The 19284-nt window shown below is 39.8% G+C and overlaps 1 protein-coding gene across 1 annotated transcript in view; it reads left to right on the top strand.

Annotated features, from left to right (window-relative positions):
* Nucleotides 1-19054, top strand: part of LRRC1 (leucine rich repeat containing 1) — a 59587-nt gene extending 40533 nt beyond the window's left edge. The window contains exons 9-14 of the mRNA XM_083431686.1: nucleotides 2414-2532; nucleotides 4534-4617; nucleotides 12550-12665; nucleotides 13728-13900; nucleotides 14610-14746; nucleotides 17698-19054. Of these exons, the coding sequence (XP_083287812.1) occupies nucleotides 2414-2532; nucleotides 4534-4617; nucleotides 12550-12665; nucleotides 13728-13900; nucleotides 14610-14746; nucleotides 17698-17856 (788 nt within the window). The 3' untranslated portion in view covers nucleotides 17857-19054. The remainder of the gene's footprint in view (nucleotides 1-2413; nucleotides 2533-4533; nucleotides 4618-12549; nucleotides 12666-13727; nucleotides 13901-14609; nucleotides 14747-17697) is intronic.
* Nucleotides 19055-19284: the final 230 nt, after the last annotated feature.

Genomic DNA, 19284 nt, shown 5'->3' with positions numbered 1-19284 from the left:
TGTAAGCTGTAGTTAGTCACTCACTGCTCTGCTACCTCATCTGCTCAAAAGACTCCTGCGTCTTCCATGATACAGGCTGTTAAATCTTTCTCCCACTTGAGCCTGTAGCTTTGTTCTGGAACACCAACATGGTTCTCTTCCTCAAATCCTTTTATGTCCCGTGGTCATTTTTAAATGAAGTGTGATAGCTGCAAATTCATTTGCTTGCATCCATCCTGTTTCTTTTGCGACATTTCTTCCTTCCCAATATTGCTGGCAGGCTTCCTGGGGCAGGGACCTGGTTTGTTTGTCTTTTTGCTTTAGTTGAAGCACTATATATATTGATGTTGCTATGAAAATAATAGTAACTCAAGTACAATGGTTTTCAGGTACAGTAAGGGAACACTTTTAAGAAAACGTCTCACATGAGATTCTTCCAACTGTAATATCTCTATTTTTGCAAGCTTTATTTTGATTGCCTTATCATGTCTGGTGCTGCCTAGGCCTCTCCCATCTTTGTCCTTGCCTTCCTCCCACTTGCTAAACATCCTGGCTGCTGCCCTTAGTACTCCAACTCTTCGTGATATAGCCCACAGCATTCAGTCAGCAGTTTCCTTTTTGCTCGCTGTGCCTTGCCAATTTTTTATTGGTACATAACCAATTACCTATTACAGAGAGGGCAACTGGAGGCTTATGAATGAGGCCATTAATTACCTTTCATCAGACTCTCTCACTGTGGTCACAGCATTAAAAATGAAACTGCCCCACCCCCCAAAAAGCAACTATCCTAAAAATGCATGACTTTCTACACCTGTGTCTTATAGCCAGTGGATGGAAATATGGAATTGGATCAGAATTCAAATCCCTGCTGCATTATGAAACTTGGTGGGTAGCCTCGGGATGCCAACCTCTGTTGGCTTAACATACTTTACAGGGTTGTTGAGGAAATATTGAAATCAAGGCTGGAATAAAGTGATTGGGGGCCATGGTGCAGTTTGCAAAGTAGTTGTCTCCCCTCCCTGCACCGAATACACAAAGCAAGTTGTGAAGTATTTTAAAGTGCCTAACAAATTTATTATGGCATAAGCTTTCATAAACTACAAAAAAATAGTCTCAGCAAGTACAATTTTACAGTAGCCAGCTAAACACAAGCAAAAGACAGTTTGCTAGCCTTGCTAAATGAAAAGAAAATACTCTGAAAATGGGCAGTTTCACATTTTTAACTCACTTAACTTACCATAAAATGGCAAAAAAACAGAGACTTAGTGCTGGTATAATATGCATCAAATGTTGCTTCCTTTAACCTGAGTTATAAAGGACTCCCCCCACATGCACACACATATGCATTGGTACAACTCTGTGGCTTTAACCAAACTTAATTTGGCCTGATTATCGTATTTGTTGGAGGCATAACTCCCACTTGTTCTCAGTTGAGCTTACTCACAGATAAGTGTGCACAGAAGATTTATTCCAAAGAGGAGGTGTCATAAGGCAGGCATGTCCAACTTTCAAGAGACTGAGATCTACTCCCACTATAAATTGTTGAGCTTTTTGGGGTGGGGGGAGGGTCCCGTGATCTACCACAGACACAAATAAGGGACTGTGGAAAACAGAATAATCTTCCTTCATTTTAAAAAGCTTTTTACTATTTTGATTTAACAGGTGAAATAGTAAGGAAAAGCATACGGTCAGCATTTTTCCTAATTGCTTAGTTAAAAATAAAAAACAAAGCCTTTCCCTACTTTTCAGTGTTTTGCTGCAAGGCAGAACCACTGAAATACGGTAACTAACATAAATTTAAAATGGATTTGCCCCCATTGAATAATGTAATTGTGTTATAATTATTTGATTTTTAAGACGTTTTAATCAACTTAGTTTAAACATAGTGGTCTACCTATATCTGCATTGATAATGCCCCGTTGCTTTCTCACAAGAAATCTAAGACTAAGCCCCATTAAACACCAGTGATTCCTATATCCTGATATCTAAACAACTCACTCATTGGCTAAAAACATTGCAAGCCAGGTGTAGCCTGGCTTGATCATCTTACATAAATCACTTAGAAGGTTGTTTGCACATTTTTGCTTTATAACTTTTATTCTCAGTTTATCTGAGGGAAGACGTACCTCAACGGTTCTTGACTATATTGTCCTTTCATGTTCTGCAACAGCTATTGTTAAAGAACTTGGGTGATAACACCACTTAGATAAAAGTCACATGGAGTTTTGTTTTCTCATTTTCTAGATTATAAACATACCTGAAATAATTATCTTTGAAAAGACCTTATTAGAAACAACATCACCACAAAATTTTGCTGGCACACTTTAAGTATTTTAGAATATCTGCTAATGATGTCTGGCAAGTGTTTTATTCCACATATTTGCTACTGGTGCAGTTAAAGCAACTAGCATAAACTTCTATCTTCTGCTTGTAGGTAAATTAAAAAACCTATCCATCTTGAAGGTTGACCAGAACCGGCTTGTTCAGTTAACAGAAGCAGTAGGAGACTGTGAAAGCCTTACTGAGTTAGTTCTCACAGAAAACCAGCTGCTGGTAAGTATGGCTGCAGCTCTTCAAATGAGTGGCAGTAATTAAGCCTTTTGCCATATCTTGACTCATTTTCACTGCAGCATCTTTGTTTTTCCAACTTATGACTACTCCAGTAAAATATAAGACAGTCGAATTAGTACCCTTCAATGTGCATTCTTAAACACATACTATGCATACCATGGAGGCTGTAGTCTAGGAAAAATAGGGGATTATTAGAGAGAATGAGAACAAACTTCGATTTCAGTTTTAAGCAGTTGTTACTTGTATCTAGCTTGCTACAACAAATTATTCAGAAAACATCTGTGGCATATATGAAAAGTGCAACAGAAATGAGAACACGCCCCCACACAAAAAATGGAACTGGATCTCTATTTCCCCAAAGAAGGGCCAGTAGGGTCCAAAGCACATTTGATTAATAAATATGTTTTGCCTACCCTGCTTATTTATATATTTGTTTATTTTGCTTGCATATTTAAGAAACCACAGGGGTGGAAAAGCTACTTATTACTTCTTTGGGTGAAATGTCCCATCATTACATTCTAGCACAGTGTTTCCCAAACTCAGGTCTCCAGCTGTTTTTGGAATACAGTTCCCATCATTCCTGACCACTGATCTTGCTAGCTAGGGATGATGGGAGTTGTAGTCCAAAAACAGCTGGAGGCCCAAGTTTGGGAAACACTGCTCTAGTGGTAGGAACACCTGTTCCAAATTTAAGAAACTTGCCAAGATTGGCTGGTAGGACTTCACTACTGTATCATTCTATCTTTCTTCCCTACCCGATTTTTCCTAACATGCATTCACCTCATAATGGAAAGCCTTGATTAAAAGGGTTTGGGCTCACATATCTCCCCAAATGAGTATCTGATTGCAAATGCTCTTTAGTAAGCTGATGGTTATATCTTCAGAGGGAGAGAGGCTTTAATTTAAAACCTCCAACATTTTGCATTTGCCTAGTGTGGTGGAGCAGCAGCAATAGCCTCCCAGCAGCGTAGTCACTGCTACTTACTGGGAGCGATGAGGTTGAGGTTGTGCAAATGCTATTGCTGCAGCTCCAGCCACCCACCCCTGTATCAGGGGAACTGCTCCTGCATATGGCACAAAAGCTCACCTAATAATTCGGCAAGTTTCTTAAATCAACTAGATGTTTTAAAGGTATTGGAACGAGGAGGTAGAAATCCATAGTGCACAAAAGGTATTTTCAGTTCCCTGGTGCTGGAAATAGAGGCAGCGTAGAAAAAGAAAATGGAAACAAAACAACAACAACAACAACAACAACAATTTATTATTTATACCCTGCCCTTCTGGCTGGGTTTCCCCAGCCCCTCTGGGCTGCTTCCAACAAAATATTAAAATACAGTGGTCAGTTAAACATTAAAAGCTTCCCTAAACAGAGCTGCCTATGTTGGAGCTGTTTCTGACACTTCCAGGTGGGTGCCCAAGTTAGGATGGTGTTGGATCTTGGGATGTTGTGTTTTCAAGCAAGGGGAGAAGGAGAAGGCAAAAGCAGTAATGGCTGCAGAGGTGAGGAAGCAAGGAGGGTTCTGAATGACACAGCAGCATTTTGATTTGCTAGGCAAGATGCAAACATAAAAACAGAGTGCACACCATAGTTACTTAACTCTGTTACATGCGGCTTCATCCTCAGATTATTCATATGTAAATTCGTATGTGGTGGTGAGCATTCCTCTTGGCACTGCCATCACTGCTCGTTACCTGGGATGGGGTTAGGTTTGAGTCAGCAGTGAGGTCATAGTCACATGGTTGTAGCAGAGGACTGGTGGCAAAGGTCATGTTAGTGCAAACATGACCTTGCTTTGCTCTGATCTGCCCCACCACGTTCACCCAGAGAACTTCATTGAGCTCACACACCTTGGAATCTTAAGTCTTTAAATCTCAACAACCTGTATCATCTGGAATTTCCAAACTGCTCTGAAAGGTAAACACATATTGAAAAGCTGGTGGTATTGGTAATCACTGACATTGCTCTGCTTTGATCTGAAACAGACTTTGCCGAAGAGCATTGGACGGCTAAAGAAGCTGAATATACTGAATGCTGACAGAAACAAACTAGTGTCTTTACCCAAAGAGGTAAGCAATATCCCTGTTGTTTGTCTTTGCAGGGGAAACTGGACAGCATGTAAAAAGGTATGTCATTTCCATTCAGCTAACAGCCTTGGGTCAGGGATGGTGGGGCTTGTAGCCCAACAACAAATAGAGAGCCATAGGTTCCCCATTTCTCAACTAGAATGAAATGTAGTAGGGCGAGAGCTTGGACTGCACTGACTAGTAAAACCTGAAATAAGTGGACCTGGGTGGATGGAAATAAATGCATGTAAGGAAGTGTGTTAGAGCAGTCTATAACTGGAATGGTAATTTACTGTCCAATGTGCTGTGGCTGGTGTCTAGTGGTTTAGCCCAAATGATTTCGCTTCTCATGGTCTTGGACATCCCAGAACTGAAAGGAGCTCTTAATTTCCATCAAAATCCACTCAACACAGCAGATGAAGCATTTTCAAAGTTAGAAAAAGGAAGAAAGAAGGCCAGTTCCTTTCCCAGGGCAATGTTTTGGAACACTAATTGCTGATGAATGTGTGGTGCTCTATCAGAATACCCTTGAAAAGTCCCAAGCAATTATGAGTATTACTGGTTAGCCATTTAGCTTTTTATGGTTAAAAATTACTATGCAGAAGTTCGTCTCAAGGTCACAAGATTTGAAATGGCATTGGGTGCTTGTAACAAATGAACTGAAGAACGCTGCCTTCTTGGATATCTATACAACATCTGCAGGGTTTTTAAAAAAACATTTTGTATTTAGCACACTGATGAGATTGCATTGCTGGCAGTCTTATTGTCACAGGCTCTTGTCTGTGGCAGGTTCTGACCTGCAGAATGCTTGTGTCTTTCTGTGTGAATAATTTACTGAGGGGTAGCTGTGCTTAGTCTACTGCAGCAAAACAAAAAGCATTGCAGGAAGAAAGAAAAAAGATTTAATAGATTTGCTATTGCAAATTTGCTGAGAATCCTCAGGAGACCTAGATTCCTTATAGGAAGCTAGTCCCGTGATCTGTTTGAGCAAGCATGTACCCTGTAACAACCCTGCAATGTAATGTTTCTGGATTTCAAAGCATAGTGTACCTTGCAAATGTTTCCTTTAGTCCTTGGGAATTGCAACTTTTGGAAGTAAACGTAGGCTTCACTTCTGCCATCTTAGTCTAAATCTGTGTCCTTTAAGCCTAACAAATGTCACTGTGGCATAACTTTCAACAGACACAATTACTTTCTTACACATGTGTCTTCCATTCTTCATTTTATGCAAAAACTGTGCTGGGCACATGTAATCTGCTTGGTTTGCTTTTAGTTCTGCTTTGTCGCTGAGTGAAACAGGTTTTGGTTTTTAAGGAGGGTGGGAGGGGGGTTGGAATGACAGCCGACAGGCTTCTGGTGGTGTTTTTTTTGTTGCCAGTGTAGCTGTTTGATAACATTTGCTTTCAGCAAAATATGAACATGTGCTATAAATAAGAAAAGCCACACATGGTGTGAAAGTCAAAATGACAAGAAGAAATTTAATTTAATACATCCAGAGACTGAAAGACTGCAGGGATGGAGCAGTGTGGTGAGGAGTCTGCCAGCTGACAGCCTTACAAATTCTGCAGACTCAGCCTGGTGGCAGGAGCCTTGGCCCTGGAAGTAGGTTTGATTTGTCCTAGTAACACAAAGGCTTCAACTCTGCCCTCGCCACTCAATGGGATTACTGCTACATTGCAGTAAACATTTCAAAAACAGCCTTATTAGCCCTTGAAGGTCAACATAGGTTTGTTGGTTCAGTTGGCCACATGCTCCTGAACTTTTAGGCTTCCAAGTCAGAGAGGTCTTCAGAATTTTCCTTTTCTTTGTAGTTTGGATGCTGATTTTTCTGGCCTCTCCGGATACATCTGGTATCTGTGAATAGGCATGATGGATGGGGGCAATGAGCACTGAGTATCACCAATCCTGAGTGGTTCTGCAGTCTAGAAAATGTGAAGGTGGGCCAGTATAAAGAGATAGCCTTGGATAAGTGTACTCATACCCTTTTATATAGGATTACACCAAATCAGGCCAGGTCTCCATTTAGCTCTGCAGGGTTTCAGATGAGTCTTTCTCAGCCCTACTTGCAGATGTTGGGACTGAACCTGGGAGCTTCTACACTTGGGTAGGGAACCTATGTTGTTGGACTCCAGTTCCTATCAGCCTTAGCCAACATGACCAATGATCAAGGATGATGGGGGTTGGATTTCAACATTTGGTGGGTCACAAGTTCCACACCCTGTCCTACATTGAAAGCATGGGGAACGTAACAAAATGTGGTTACTCTCTAGATTCTCAGCCAACAAATATGTTGACAATTAAGTGTATGAGAACAGTTAATTGAAAGCAAAGCAAATCAGCATCCTTAATTGGATGTTACTGCAGAATGAAGATTGTGTTCAACTAAGTCCTACTCAGAGTACACCCATTGTAATTAACGAACCTAAATTGGTAATTTCCATTAATTTCAATGGGTCTGCTCTGCATAGGGCTAGCATTGAATACCACCCTGAGAGTTTATTCTACAGTTTTATTCATACAATAGTAGAGAAGTTTGGTGGTTATATGATACTTCATTGATTAGAAAATGTGAGTTCAGGAAGCTGACTGTTTTCTTCTGATGTCAGTGATATTTAAAACTGGAGATAAAATTAAATTATAAATAGAATTTTGTCTTTCACTGAGTACCACATGTATGGTAGGGTCTGATAAGAAACAGTTTTTTGCCTGGTGAGTTTAGCCTTCTTTCTGTGTACCACTTAATTTGTCACAAATATCTGAGGGACCTGAATTGTGCCTGGGGGCCTGTAGATCCAGCCTGTCATTTTACTGTGAAAGCTTCAGATTATACAGAATGAGCTGCTACACGATGTTGACTGTTGTGTTATAGTACAGAGATAACTGCATGCTGAGTCGAATAGTTGTCTTGTTGAGAGCAGGAAAAGAAATACTGGAGTTCAGCTTCAAATGTATCAACATACTCTGTACAGAACCTTAAATATGATAGCATGTGCTTTATTTGTTTTTTAGAAGCATAGCAAAAAGCTTGGGTAATTTTTCTGCTCTGTAGTGCCATGCAATTAAGTGTTTGGCTACAGACTAAATAATTGGTGGCCAATTTATTTTTTGTTTAGTACAGAGTCAGGCAATGGTATAAGCCAGACCCATAAGCCCTTCTTCTCCTGTCCAGGGATGTCACAAACACCAGCTTCCGGTGTCGCTTCTGCTGCTAATAGGTCGTTCCTTTTGCTTCCATTAACTGTTCAAAAGTCCAGTTAGTTTTGCTCACTCTCTGGATCTTGAATATTCACAGATTTATTTCCCTATACCCTCTTTGGTATTTTTCATGATGTCATAAGTACCTGTTTCAGAGCTTCAAACCTCATATTGCCAGTGGTGAACTGTGTCTGGTGTTACATAAACCAGCTATTCAGGCTGCTCCGCAGCTAATCATAGCCATCAGTGCCACCTACAGAAATATGACAAAGTGAACTGCCAAGTGTGATAATGAGAACCTCTGCTGTGCAGTGTTGGGATGGAACCTTGACAAAATTCTGACAGGTGAGATCAAAGGAGGTGGGCTTGCGTTGCCTTAATAGCAAAGGGGTTTGACATGGGGAGATTAGTGGGTGGATTTCAGCAGGCAGCTTCTGGCAGGCAGGCAGGTTTGATGAAGTGACGGTCAGGTTCTTTTATTCCTACCTGTTTGAAATCATTATATGAACTAACAGCTGATTCATACACAGTGATTTATTTCATTGCTCTGTTATTCGGCATTTGATGTGGGGCAGCCTGCTTTGATAAGGTATTGTCTGAAATGATGTGCACTGATATAAAAACTCTGGTGCTTGTTAGTGGTGGCTGTTTTACACCTGCAAATCATCACTTAATGTTGAAGTTTTGGAGTTCTGAGATCATAAATATATATACATATATACGAATTTTGTCTGTCGTATTGTCACCTATTTTCTTGTTCCCTTTTTTGCAAATGGGCATCTTTAACAAAGTCTAGAATCAGAGCCCCTAAAGATCCTTGGTATGCAATGTAACATGCACAAATGAATACAATACTCTTCAGTCATACCAGGTTATCCAAAAGGGGTCAGAGGAACATATATGCAATTCAACTAACCAGATTCAAACGTCTGCTGTTTTTGACTTTTTTTTGCATTTGTGTTGTGTATTTTGTCCTGCACTTGAGCCATGTTTTGAGATATACATTAGGTATCTATAAATACATAAAAATGAAACGGTGGTTAAATATACAAGTAGGCAGCTGGGACTAATAAAACTGTTGGCAAATATGATATCAAGTGAGTCGCTGGCTATTCATCACTTGACTTAGTCAGATGGCGAGAGGATATTCTGGATTAGTGTTGTGGCATGGATGCTTCTGAATGTGCATGCCGTTTAGAAAATAATGTTAGTTCAACTATGGAACTCACTTGTACAAGATGCAGTGACAGCCACCAAATCGGCATGGCTTTAACAGAAGATTAGGCAAATTCATGGAGGAGAAGGCTATCAAGGCCACAAGCCATTGTGGCTATGTTCTCTCTCCATTGTTGGAGGCAATATGCCCCTGTATGCCAGTACTGCTTGTGGCCATCCCATAGACATCTGGTTAGCCACTGTAGGAACAGGATGTTGAACTAGATGCACTCGATCCAGCAGACTCTTATATTCTTACGCTCTTTGAACCCTGTTTATTTGGCTTGCCACAAAAGTAGAGTGGATTCTCCCACTAAAATGCTTTCCCTAGTAATCATTGCTTCTGTTAATTGTTGCATGTAAGTAATTGTTTCTGCAAACTCTCCTTACCACTATTTGTAGATATTTCCCCCCTCTACAAAGTGCGAAATATTTTGGCAGCAAGATCAGTAAACCTCAAGGTGCTGAACAGCCATCCTTTTGAACCCAGTGTGTCCCCATGTTACAGAACGGGATACAAAGAAACTCTAAGCCCTTGTCTCCATTCAAATTCCTAAGTGTGCACATAACACCTGAGAACTTCACCGGAAAGTTTCAAGATCAGAATTTTGTTTCACCTAAGGATTCATTCATGCCTAGGGAACCCTGTAATTTTTGAAGTGGAGGTGTAAGTTTCACAACAAAAGACTGAGGTGATTATTTCAAGAAGGGCTATTAGTTCACAGTTGATATCTTGCCAGTTTTGATTGGATGCTACATCTTCACCTATTATTTTTGACAGAGCTGCATGGTAACAAATGGTTCAACCTTGTCAATGTTGCTCAGCTGCAAACTATGGCATTTTTAAAGTAACTATATGTGGTAGATATTTAGAATGTGCTGTGTGTAGCCAGCCATTAAATGTGTAGCATTTTTGTGCTCTGAATAGTCAACTTTCCTATTAAAAAAAGAAAAAAGAGAACCCTTAAGGCATTATTTGCATCTCATGATTGTATCCTCCATATGAGCATGAAGTGTAGATAGCAAGCAATCACTTATCAGATAGTATTCATTTGCAAAACTCTCTCTAGGATGTATGCAAAGACATGGGGAACTGGTCATTATTATCTGACCCTGTGGTAAGCAAATACTTTGCCATGTTTTGGATTAGGTCCACAAAGCTCAGCATTATGGACAACTAGCTTCTCACATGCTTTCATTTAGTCAGTTTACAGATTTATTACAGTTTACCATGTAGTGGTCAGTTCACCAGGCAAATTGCTCAAGGCTGTTCAATGCAGAACTAGCTGGAAGCCAGTTTCAGTGAAGGAGCGGAAATGTTGAGTTCTCTGGTAGAGAAAAAAAAAATGTCTCATCATAGAGTGTGTGTGCTTGTGCAAGACTGGTATTGTCTTGTCCTTTGAAATAATAGTGTGTGTTTATATCAAACAACTGTCTCTTGTGTTTTTCTTAATTGTTAGCTGCTTGGAAAAATTGAGTCAGGTAAACTCTTGTAACCTTGTAAGTATTGTTCTGTCCACGGTTGCACTGATTCCTTTCATCCAAACTGCTTTCAATGCATGATGATTCCAACTGGCTGCACTTTCATTGCCCCCAAAAGTCTGGGGTTTTCCAGCTCAAGGGGTGGGTTCCTCTCAAGAAGGCTGCATGGCCAAAACTCATTCTGCTTGTTCTCGACACAGAATCATTCAAAGAAAACACTCCTTGTGTGCTACAGGGCATCATTTGCCAGCTCATCTAGCATTCACTAACCAGAATAATTGTGCTCAGTTTTTTCATTTTAGAGATGCACCAGTTAGGCAGACAATGGATACTTTTGCTACGGTTCCTCATATCCTGTCAAGAGTACTTAGAGAAATTTTAGTGCATGGTTTTTCACTCCTGGGGAGGCTCTGCAACTTAAGCAAACACAATATATAATCATCTTGCTCATGCTTTTTTCCACTATGAACTCCTTGCATGAAAATAGGAGGAAAGTATGCCTGTTTCTAATGGAAGGGAATACGATGGAAATATTTATGTTGGCAAAAAGTTTGCCTAAAGATTAAACTGTGATGAAAGGAATACTTTTTTTGGTGGTTACTGGGGGAAAAAAGATTTCAGTTGTAATGGAGGGAAAATGAAAATGAAAATTCAATTCAACCAAAATTGAATTGACTCCAATAGCTAGCTAGCATTTAATGAGTTGTTTGAAAAAGTATTTTTAGATTTATAACCAAGGCTTAGAGGGGGCTTTAAAGTGGCTTGTTGATACAAAGATTGTGGTCTCCTTCAAACGGTACAGACTCTCTCTTTAAGTTGGTGGTTAGCATCAGTGGTAATGACAGTAGAAAACTTTTTATCCTTTTAAAAAGAGAAATGTGATGATGGGAATTCCATTCATGTTGCAAAGTGACCATCTTAAAGATGCATGTGCTGTTGAAGTTCTTTATAATAGAATGCTTATTCTCTTGAAATGAAGCTTTGAACTTCACAGAACCTGGGTGTGAGATGATATCCCGAGTTCAAGATGCATAGTGTTTTCTACGCTGAAATTTAGGTGAATGTAAACAGAAGCTTATATAGAATTGCAGAGGAAATTGGATACTTGACACAGTAAATTGAAAAGAGCCACTCTTAATTCCTATACACGTTCATTTAGAATAAAGGCTTGCTGATTTTAGTGGAACTTACTAAGTCTTATTACATTTTAAAACCTACTTAGAATTGCTAACTTTAAAATGGCGATTGTGATTTTGTGTAACTTAAAAAGTATGCCTTAAGTGCCTTTCGCTTGAATCTATTGCTTGAATCTATTGCTTTCCATTGTGCTGTTGAGTTAATTATTGGGGTTCGTGTAAATTATGGCTTTTTTATTTTTTGAGCGCAATATGCCTTACAGTGCACTCTTACATAAGTACTGAGTTTTCAAGTTTGCATAAGCGCAGTCTCAATAATTGCTATGGAGCAACCTTGTGGGTGTTTTACTTAGTATAAGCAACTGCTGCTTTAAAAACACCTCAGCTGCAAATAGAGTGCATTGAAGATGCCGGTGCATTTGACAATGAATCTTGCTTTGGGCAAGCAGGTTTGTGTATTCCGTCGTTGCTTTGCAGGTGCGCCAACATATACAAACACATCCCTGAGCACCTGATGCAGAGTAGCATGTAGGGAAAAGAAATGAGATCAGGAAGCCTAATTTTAAAAAGCAGTGGCAGAACCATCAGACCAGGAATTCAGATGTTTTGCTGAAGCTTATCAACTTTGTTCCCAGCTGCTCTCTTTTAGTCGCTAAACAGAAGAACTTTAAATGCTGTCTCTGAAGCATCCATCGTCCAATGGGTTAGCTGAGAAGGAATCAGAATGAGTGTCCCAAGACTGCCCCTTAGTGGAGCAAGTTGTTGTTGTTGTTGTTGTACAAAGCAACTACTAAGGCAAACATGAGTATTCTAGTGTGCTGGTAACATTAGTACTCACAATCCATGTTCTACATACATACTGTGCCTCTGCAACAATAATGCATTCTCTTTTCTTTTCATAAAACAGATTGGTGGGTGTTGCAGTCTAAATGTTTTTTCAGTACGTGACAACCGGTTATCTAGGATTCCTTCTGAGATATCACAAGCCACAGAACTTCATGTCCTAGATGTAGCTGGAAATAGGCAAGTACTCGTATGCACAACAAATCCAAATTATTTTTGTAATGTATTCAAGATGCATAGTGTTTGCTACATCGGATGGGGTATGTGCAATTTGGTAGCTGTTATAAACACAGTTTTTAAAAAACCCACATTAATAGTTGAATGTTTAGGTTAGCTCCCAATTTAAGTCAAATGAAGAGATGTGTTAGATTCAGATTTATTTTAATTTTTTGCTATTATTCCACTGGGATACAGCTGTACAGAATGGTAGTAGTAGTAGATTTTATTTGCGTAGCCGACAGGCCATAGCATCAAAGGACAAACACCAACAAAAATACATTACAAATATGGTTACCATAAAATCTTGAACGCCTTGATGACCAATTCCCCCAACCCTAATGTACAGAATGGTACTGCATCTGTAATGAGATTGGGGCATGTTGTTTTTAAACACCAGATATATTAGTATCATTTTATTATCTTTTCCATGCAGAAGAAAAAATAGGTACTGGAGGTTAAATCTCCCTTCCTTAGACTGTTGTGCTGTGTTAAGACCCAGCAGCTACTGTAATGGGATGTGAGTCTTTATGCTGCCTGGCTGTAATGTAGTTCACAACAATTAATTCCCCCTCCCCCTAGTTTGGAGAATTTAATTTCCCCCCTTTCCATTCACTTACAGCAATACCTATACCCTTCTCACAACGCTTTTAGGGAAGTGCATGGCATATGAAGAGTTAGTTGGGTGGGTGGAATAGTGCAATTTTCAAGATCAGACACTACCTATGTATACTTGTGAAAATGCCAAGCTCTTTCCTGATCACATCAGATGCTTCTCGCATATTTGCCTGCACATAACAAAACCAATGTGGTAAGGCTGATCTTTTGTTGGAAAACAATAAGTTACATAAAGTGCACAGAAACCATGTAATAATTTAAATTTGTATGATCTTGCATGGGGAAACAGTTGTTTGGGGCACCTTCTTCCACCTCTTTGCAGACATAAAAACAAGACTTTTTCATAACACTGAAATGCTTTATTCTCTGTGGCAGTTTAAGAACTATTAGGATTGTTTTCTCCGCCAGGTTGCTACATCTTCCCATGTCGCTCACCAGCTTGAAGCTGAAGGCGTTGTGGTTGTCTGATAACCAGTCCCAGCCTTTACTTACGTTCCAGACAGACACAGACCCTGAAGTAGGGGAGAAGATTTTAACATGTGTTTTACTTCCTCAAATGCCTTCTGAGCCCGGTTGCCAAGGTAAATACATTTTACAGATCAATTTCACTTGAAGCAAGATGGCTTCAGGGTAATGAGAAAAGCAAACAAAACTCCCTTGGCTGCATAGTATCCTGTAAGTGTGCTGTGCCTCTTAAGAGGTTTTCAAGAAATTGTATGTAGTTTTGAGGTGATGAAGTGTTGCATATCTTCTGCCGGGTGATGATAATAATGGCTTATCAGCTCCCCATTCCCTGTAGTTTTACTTTTAACTTATTGAATAAATGCAAATCATTAACTTGATCTTGGAACAGCTTTTCTTGATGATGTTTAAATACATTGCATGTTCTTAGCTCAAGCAAGTACAAGAGTTACGTACATGAAGTGATTCCTTTGCATTTGCAACTGATGACAATCTTGGGCATTGGGGAAATTTACATTTCAGGGAAACAGTCTTCAAGAAAAGAGTTCCAGAAAGTTGATGTTTCAGCCTCTGTCTGCTCATATATGGAGACATGAACCAAATTTTACTGATAAGACTGTATCATTGCAACTGTGATGTAATGTCTTTCCTAAACATAAGCACAAGATCTTTGCAGCTGACCTCGCAAGTGAATGTAGTATGGAATTGTCAAACGTGTGTTTTTATCAGGAGAAAAAAACAACAACCTTGACATCTGAACTGTTGGATATATGTTGATGTTGACTTCTCTAACAACCTTCTATCTCTGTTTGTTATCTCTCATAACAGATAACCTGCCCCGATGTGGAGCACTGGAGAGCTTGGTAAATGAAATGTCAGATGAGACATGGAATGAACGAGCAGTAAATAGAGTCAGTGCAATCCGCTTTTTAGAAGACGAAAAAGATGAAGAGGATAATGAAATGGTATGTTTTCTTGGAAAGCGAATGAAAAAGTGGGGCCGTAAGCACGGTTTGTTGGACTATTGATGATTCGGGCATTAATTTACACGGCACCAGCAGACCATTACTAAATTGCCAATTTTGTTAAATGCTTGTAATCAGATACTCTTGCAGAAACCCCTGGGTAGCAAAATATTGCTACTTAATCCTAGCTTTAATTGACTTTTATTGTCTATTTTTGGGGGTGTTCCCTTCAGTTTTCCAAAAACAGGATGGAAGTATCCATCTTCTGTGGAAGATCTAAGATTTGGAACCAACATCCTGTAGGCAGCAAAGCCCTTGGAGTTATCCCTCCCCCATTGGACTGTCTCCTATCCTTCCATACTGTTTGTTGTCATCGCCACAATCCCTTCCATTGCCCTGCCTTCATTACATGATCATTTGTATTGACACCTGAACTGGCAGGAAATGTTCAGTGTTCTGCTCAAAATGAAGGAGGGCCGAGTGGGAGCACCTGTCACTGTACTTATGAGACCTCCAGTAAAGCACATCCCCCCTCCCTCCAAATACGCCCATGAAGTAGGTCCACTTAAATGATTGCTTTTTACTCACAGAAGATGTCAAATGGCAGGCAGGCAACCATGGCTTCATATAGGAGTGTAGCAGTATGAGACACCTGTTTGCATTTCCACTTAAAAGCAAATACCTTAGGTATACACTTAAAGATGCCATGTGTGAAATTGTCCACAGTACAAACCTAAAATATGCATTAAATGAATATTCTTGCTTTGAATAGTGACTACAGCATTTTTGAGAGTAAGAACATAAGTGTTTCCTTGCAATTAATACTTAACTGAACTGCAAAAGGCGCCTTCTACCCTCCTCATAGCTGGTAATATATTGGGGCAACAAATTGACTCCCAGTCCTTCTGACTTTCTGTAACTGGTGAAATTGTACAGTTCATATTAAAATAATGCTGCTATAAAGCAGTTAAAATCACTGTGATTCATTTAATATCATGGTTTGTGTGTGCACGCACACACCTTCTGCATCATGGTACAATAATTTAATTTTTCTTGGTGCATAGAAGGTGCACACAGCCTGCCACCCCCCTCACTTTCACTTATTTTTATTCTTCAGAATCAACTAAAATTAAAAGCAGGGAAAAGATTCATTGCATAACTAACAGCAGCTGCCGTGACTCAGAATGCATATGGTGGTGGATGCTTTTTACGAAGGTGCTACAGTCACTTTTCTGATCAGAATTTCATTTCACAGCTGCATATGTAAACTAGAATTATCAGCTGTCTTTTTTCAGCTATGGCTGCTCACATGTGAATGTATGTTGACCACATTTCCCACAGTACACAAGTTTGAAGAACAGATGCTTATTGAAATATGTATCCTCTGTGTTTTGATGAACATCTCCTCTTCAAACATTAGTGTTGACAATGTGGGTGCATTTTTCACATAAAGCATGAAGTGTCCCAAAAGTAATAGCATGTAATTCCCAGAGGTAAAATAGATACAGAGTATGACTACTTTTAAATGCATGGGACTGCAGGGTGGACTGAGTCCCTTTAAAAGACTGTGGTGGGTCCATTTATTAAAAAACCGACTCTGGACCCAATGGAGTGTAATATCTATAGACCAGTCACCAACACCCATTTCTTGGCAAACATAGTGGAAAGGGTGATTGTGGAGTAACTGCAGGTATACTTGGATGAGACTCATTATCTAGATTTGCTGCAAGCAGACTCGATTTTGGAACCCAATCAGCTTTGGTTGCCTTTCATTGTGAGACAGAGGGAATACAACTCTGTTACTTCTGCTCTCTCTCTCAGTGGTTTTGGATACCTCCTGGACCAATCAGTTTTTGAAACTCCCAATTGTTCTGGACGCATTTTGCAACAGGGAATTTCGTTAGTACAATCGGTTTCTCAGCTCTGGTCGCAGCACCGCGCCTAAAATTTCAGACTAAAACTGAAGAGTGGAAGGAAAGGTGGACCATTTTCTGCCTCCCCACTTCCAGCTACTCTCTGAAGACGGGAAGAGAGAGCCTCTTAAGAATATTAGGGGGTGGGCAGGGAAAGGACTAGACCATGTAAAAATGAACACAATATTTACCTGCAGTTCATTCATTTTCAGCTTTGTATTCTGGTTATAAAAAAGCGTGCCTAGACATTCTGTTCTTGCACCCATAGCCTAGGTTTAAGGTGCCATATAGGTCCTAGCTTTCGTGCTCGCTTCGGCAGCACATATACTAGGTCCTAGCTTTCATATCTCAGTTTCTAGCACTGGGACCAGTCACGGTGGGATGGGTATCGGGGGCACTGTATTACAATGGTTCCATTCTTACTTTCAGGCCTATGTTTGGAGAGTAGCTTTGGGTAAGTGCTCTGTGGTCCTCTGGCATCTGTGCTATGGGGTTCTGCAGGGTACTATACTGTCCCCAGTGCTATTTTTAAGATTGATATGAAGCCATTGGGAGTGGCCATTAGGAGTTTTGGAGCCAGGTGTAATCAGGCCGCTGATGACAGGCAGTCCTACTTTGCCATAACAACTAAATCAGGAGAGGCAGTGGAAGCATTGGATCAGTGTCTGAATGTAGTGGTGGACAGGATGAAGGCCAATCAACTGTATTTGAATCCTGGGAAGATGGAGACACTTTGAGAGGGTTGCCCCCTCAATGCATGTTGCCTCTCTGCATCACAGCAAGCATGCCTTCAGCTATTAGGTCTATCCCCTCCCACATTTTTTTAAAAATTATTATTATTATTATTATTATTATTATTATTATTATTAAGAGTAAGCAGCTATTTTAAAGTTGACAGCACATTTCCTGGTAGACTCAATCACTGGTATTTGATTTCCAAGCCTGAAAAGCCATTTTAAAGAATATATATAGTTTCTTAAAAGGGGGGGGGGAGTCACAAGAAGGAGAAAAATCATTTATTCCACTGTTTGTTTTTAGAGGACACTTCTAAGGCGAGCCACTCCACACCCTGGGGAGTTAAAGAATATGAAAGTGAAAGTGGAGAATTTACGGAATGATATGAACGCTGCTAAAGGACTGGATTCAAACAAAAATGAGGTCAATAATGCCAATGACAGAGTGACCACTTCTGTGTAGAGGCTCGCCTCCCAGATATTTGCCTCCTGTGTCTTCCCACCTGCTGTCGAACCGTTACTGTTGCATCCTGGGAATACCATCCAATCAACCCTCATGTGTTTTAACCAGAAATCCGACTCATCTTGTCCTTGTGTCATTCCTTTGGAAGGTGCTTCTCACTGGAAGAAAAGTGCCTTATTTCAGTCCAGGCATCTGAGCACAGGGGGTGCAGCGCACTGAAAACTGCTCCCCCACTGTGGTTCTTTGCTTGAACAACTCCTGCTTGTTTGCCGGCGAATTGTTCCCATCAATTCCAGTGTTGTTGTTTTTGTTTAAAAAAAAAGGATTAAGAGGTCTGTTTTGTTTTTGTTTTGTTTTTAACAAGGGGAATATGCTATTATACAATCATGCATCTCTTTTACCCAGGGGTTTTGGTCTGCTGCTGTTCCCCTCTGCCCTCTCCCCAACCCCAGTTCAAGGGATAGGGTATTTATTCTGCCCTGTTCTGGACTGTGGTGGCAGGGGAAAGTAGTTTTATTGCAGAATTGATTCTTTTTAAACCTCTCTGGCAGCTCAGATGGTGTAAATTTTATAATTTTTTGTATAGGAGTCGAGTTTCATAACAAACCAACAAAATGGATGTATTTCATTTTTTAAAAAAGAATTTTTAAGCGGTACATTTTACTATTTGTGGAGGGTGGATTCCATTGACACATTCATGCTTGTCATATCTGCATGTGCCTTAATGCAGCCTAATGAGATTAGTTAAAGAAGAAAAAAAGCCTAGGAGACAGCGAGATTAGCTTGAAGAAGGGTGCCTCCTCAGATGTGCTGCTTTGCAAACAATTAATGTTTAACTTCCTCCCTTTGTTTTAAGAAGAAGAAAAGGCTGAAGTTTTTCTGCAAAGTGTTTTACTATGGTGACCACACTGAATTGCCACTGCCTTATAATATGATGCACTCACACACTTTTAAAACTTGTTCATGAAGAAATTACTTGGGCTGAAGCAGCATTGCAGCCGTTAGAATTTCAGGTGTCCACTTTTAAATGTGCCATTTGTAAAAATAACATATATTTTAGAAATGGAACAAAATACACAACAGCAACAGCATAAGTTGTGAAAGCGAATGTTATGTACTGTACAGGCATGATATTCTCAGACGTACTTGGAAGGTTTTATATCTCTATAAAACCTTAATAAAACACTAAAAAAACAAACACCTTAGTGCCTCGGTAACTTTTTATTCTATTACTTATAAATGGATGTATAACTTTAATTCATTTGCACTGTATTTCTTACTAAGTACTGCTCAATGTCAGTCCCCAATATTACTGCTCATAAATGTTGCTTCACATTTGCTTTGAAATGCAAACAACAAATGCCATAGGGTGATACCAAATTTTTGATTTGCTGGATGTCGATTCTTTCAGACCTGCAGATAAATATA

The sequence above is a fragment of the Podarcis tiliguerta genome (genome assembly GCF_965153285.1).
Source record: "Podarcis tiliguerta genome assembly, chromosome: 3".
NCBI classification, from domain to species: Eukaryota; Metazoa; Chordata; class Lepidosauria; order Squamata; family Lacertidae; genus Podarcis; species Podarcis tiliguerta.
Note: the sequence above shows the minus strand (reverse complement) of the source record. Positions and strands in the feature narration are given on the sequence as shown.